The 4,607-nt window shown below is 37.2% G+C and overlaps 1 protein-coding gene across 6 annotated transcripts in view; it reads right to left on the minus strand.

The window, feature by feature from the left end:
• LOC106870787 (aryl hydrocarbon receptor nuclear translocator homolog) overlaps window positions 1-4,607 on the minus strand; it is a 54,624-nt gene that overhangs the window by 15,562 nt on the left and 34,455 nt on the right. For all 6 annotated transcript variants that reach the window (XM_052973334.1, XM_052973332.1, XM_014916985.2 and 3 more), the window contains 2 exons: window positions 1,658-1,815; window positions 713-792 (listed from right to left, as the gene is read on the minus strand). In XM_052973334.1, coding sequence (XP_052829294.1) covers window positions 713-792; window positions 1,658-1,815 — 238 coding nt within the window. The remainder of the gene's footprint in view (window positions 1-712; window positions 793-1,657; window positions 1,816-4,607) is intronic.

A 4,607-nucleotide genomic window follows, 5' to 3' on the forward strand; every position in this document is an offset into this window, starting at 1 on the left:
GCACAGCACATTTCCAAAGGTCTCGGTCAGTAGTCATCGCCTCGGTGAGGCCCAATGTACGAAGGTCTTGCCTCACCACCTCAGCCCAGGTCTTCCTGGGCCTACCTCTTCCACGGGTTCCCTCAACTGTTAGGGTGTGGCACTTTTTCACGCAGCTATCCTCCTCCATTCTCACCACATGTCCATACCAGCGCAATCGTCTCTCTTGCACGCCACAACTGATGCTTCTAATGTTCAGCTTTTCTCTCAAGATACTTACACTCTGACGGGTATTCACATTGACATTGTGGTTAGAATGTCGCAGGAAAAAAAAAATTGCAAGACAGATTCTTCAAGCCAAGCCAACTGGCAGGAGACCAAGAATGGGACGGTTGGGTAATGTCCAGTCTCAGATGGTCATGGTAAGGGATCCAGCCAGAAAGTCTAATAATGGTTGCTTCTGATAGGATCCTATGGTGGAGGTGCCTGTGGGTTTTACCAACATGGTTCTCCCAGGAATAGTGGGCAGAGAAGATAAATGGATAGGCAGATGACATAAAGACAGAGTACAGTTTAACATGATTATCATCCAGAATACATTTAAGAAGTCAACACTTTCTATTCACTTAACTAATGTGAGAAAGTCTGTATGTAGACATATACTGTCTACAGAATGTGCATTTTTATATGTTACATATTAAGTGTTTGTCACTGACATCTGAAGAATACTGACCTCAAGTATCAAATGTTTCAGCTCCTGGTCTGTGAGAAAGGAAGGTTTATAGGATCCATCATTACTTGTATTTCCAGTTCCTGGAAGAATATAAAAATGAAATTTACCAACCTGAAATTTGATACAATGTTCAAAGGAAAATAACTAAAGAAAAACACCATTTTACAAAATAACACAAGTAAAATTTGATGAGTTGTAGTGCATCTGAACACTATACACAATAATTTCATCATTATTATAATTATTATTTTATAAAAATAAAAGCACCATCCGAACGTGGTTGATGTCAGTACACCCTGACTGGCACCCATGCTGGTGGCACAGAAAAAGCACCATCTGAACGTGGCCGATGCCAGTACCTCCTGACTGGCTCCTGTGCCGGTGGCATGTAAAAAGCACCCACGACACTCTTGGAGTGGTTGGCATAGGAAGGACATCCAGCTGTAGAAACATTGCCAGATCAGATTGGAACCTGGTGCAGCCGCTGGCTCTCCAGACCTCAGTCAAACCATCCAACCCATTCCAGCATGGAAAACGGACGTTAAACGATGGTGATGATGATGATTGAATAAGCACTATTTTATAGTTTGGTAAAAATAGAATTGTTTACAGGTTTACTGTTTATTTTAAACTACTGCTTTAATTGTTCTTGTTTGGATGTCGAGATACTTTGAAATGATAGCAGAGGGTATCTCTTATCTTTCCTTTTAATTGTTTCTGTAATTACACCTTAGTCTTGCTGGGGCCCTGTAAATCTATATAGTTTTGGAAGTTGCATTTAAAATGTTTACACAATGCATTAACTGTGAACGACTAGACTGTTCCTAGACTAATTAAGGTTTCAATGGTGACAACAAATCTTATAATCTTCCAGCTTGAGGTTATGTTAGAAGGAAAAAAAGAAAAAAGAAAAAAAGAGAAAGAGAAAGAAATCGAGATCCTTACCTCTTAATGTTTTCATGTGGGACACAGCCATACGTAATATTGTTAGTTTGTCTGGTTTGCGAGCAAGGGTGCTGCAGGTTGGTACCATATCACACAGCTCATTTATATAAGCAGTCATCTTGTTCCGCCGCCGCCTTTCAATTTCACAGTGACTTTCCCTGAGGGATGACAAGCAAAAAGCAAATACTTACACATTTCTTATACACAGCCATACAAAAGAGAGAGAGAGAGAGAGAGAGAGAGAGAGAGAGAGAGAGAGAGAGGGGGGGTCGTTTTAATCTCTCCCTTTGTACTTCAACATTAATTAAAACTGCCATTGTAACTAAACACAGGTGAGATGAACCAAACAACAAGACAGAACAAAGGTAGACCTTCAGTAGTGTTAATGCTTTAGCTGTGTAGCGTAAAATTACCAGAACTTCTTCCTAGCTAAAGTTATTTACATAAATTATAAGACATGGCTGCATGGTTTCAGGTTCAGTTTTAAAGAGATGCCTTGGTGAAGTGACTTCAAGTATTGCCATGAGTTGACCAAATTCTTGCGAGACAATTTTGTTAGAAACCGTAAGAAAGCTTACTGTCTCTCTCTTTCATACACACAGAGCCTACTAAATATTGCATGGGAGAACATAGGAATACTGGAAATGGTGAATGAGTGCATTGTAAAAACAATCTGAGAGTGATGGTCACTTAGTTCTAATCACCTACAATGCTCCCTCAAAATTCAAACCATGTCTACTCCAGAACCTAGCAGCTATTGGGGGTCTTAATCTCTAACTCTGTCAGTCTCATACAGCAACCAGGACTTAAGCCAGTTGTGCATTATCTCCTATAGTTTGGAAATTTACTTGATTTGTAAGTGATATATTTAGCTGATATATTTTAGACAAAGAATCCAAACGCCAGATCGATATCATAATGCTGTTGTGGCTAAGCAAATATATAGATACTTTAAAAATGTGAAATTCTAAAAAAAAAAATTGTCTTATTTTATTAAATTATTTTAGAGTTCTTCCCCTTGGATTAAGAAGCGAAAAACAAACCGTATTTTAATGAAACGCTTTTACTCCTAAGTTGCCAGGATGGGATGACGTTTCACTGGCTGGATTACATATAGCAGAGCCTAGACACTTATTACAAGAGTTGTAACAGTAAGGATTGAACTAATGATCATGAAATTAGTAGACCAGATTCTTCACCTCAGAGTACTGTTCCTCTGTTTTTAAAAAAAATTTTGCATACATACACAAGACCTATATTCTTAGGGAAAGGAATATGAAAAGTGTGACATTCATGTCTTTCCCCAGAGCATTAGCGGCATAAGAAAATGGTTTTAACAAGGAATAGAAACCATGTTGGGGAAGCAAGGATGGGGATTCGCTTACTGAAACTACATTATATTTTATGATGCTTGCTTTAAATTAGTAAAACCCAAAAACTTCCTATTACATGTGGCAAATATTAACATATGCCATAAAGGAATAAAAAGTACTTGTGCTGGTACCAAATGTATGAGTCTAGGTAAACTGAGGCAGGGAGAATTTGACTCCAGCCAAAAACACAATAATCAAATACATTGGTTGCTTCATCTGTTAAATAAAGCAACCAACACATCTTCATATCAGACTCTATAATCTAAGAAATAAACATAAAAAAATAAAGGGTACAGAGGATTGTGTACTGCTAAATACACTATGCTGAGAATACAAGATGATTATGGTGGGAAAAGCTTTAATTTTTGGTCTGATCTATGGCCAAGAAAAACAACAATAACAAGAACATTGGAAATAAAAATACAGACTTACTGGATTGAACTTGCAACTCATTAATTACTTGGGTATTGCAACTCATTTTGTTTTATGTAATAACTATTTATAAGTCAAACACACCAAGAGATACAGGGATAAAGTGTATTTGTTTGGAAAGTGAGGTGGTGGCAGGAAACAGATCCAGACTTAAAACACTGTCTCATAAAGGGGACCATAATAAGTACAATTAGAGAGAGAGAGAGAGAGTATGCCTGTAGTACCTTTCTCTGGGTACTTAATGTGTGGGTATAGTTAAACTGAGACAAGATGAATTTGGTACTTCAACCCAAAACAATGAAATACATTGGTTGCTTGATCTGTTAGATACAGCAGCGAAAAACACCCTCAAATTCCACTTAACAATCTTTGTCTTTTATCTTTTACTTGTTTCAGTCATTAGAGTGCGGCCATGCTGGGGCACTGCCTTGAAGAATTTTTAGTCGAATATATTGACCCAAGTACTTGTTGTTTTTTTTAAAGCTTGGTACTTATACTATCAGTCTCTTTTGCTGAACTTCTAAGTTATGTGGATGTAAACATACCAACACCGATTGACAAGTGGTGGTGGTAGGGACAAACAGACACAAAGACACACACACACATGTCTACCAAATCCAGATTTACTCATAAAGATTTGGTTACCCTGAAGCTATAGTAGAAGACACTTGCCCAATGAGCCATGCAGTGGGACTGAACCTGGAACCATGTGGTTGGGAAGCAAGCTTCTTACCACACAGCTACATCTGTACCTATATACATATAAACCAAAATCAAGGATGCAGGGACTCAGCTCTAATATTATTAAAATATAAAACAGTTACTAAAATTATTAAATGAAATTATTTTTAAAACACATTTAACTTTTGGATATCTAGTTTGCCCTCAAGTATCTTTATCACAACCCCTTTTTTTTTTAAACTGTGCCTCAGCCTAATACATTCACTGTGTATATTTTTGTTGCTTTGTTGTTTTTACTTTTAATTTTGCATTTATTTTTTATTTGCCTACACACACACACACACACAGAAAACTGTCCATCCCTTCACAATTATTCATTACAATGATGACTAATCACAAAAGATGATTTTTGTACACAAAAAAGATAAAAAGAAAAAAACAATGATGAAGGATTTTTAAAAAAT

This window comes from Octopus bimaculoides, chromosome 15 (assembly GCF_001194135.2).
Source record: "Octopus bimaculoides isolate UCB-OBI-ISO-001 chromosome 15, ASM119413v2, whole genome shotgun sequence".
In the NCBI taxonomy this organism is placed as follows: domain Eukaryota; kingdom Metazoa; phylum Mollusca; class Cephalopoda; order Octopoda; family Octopodidae; genus Octopus; species Octopus bimaculoides.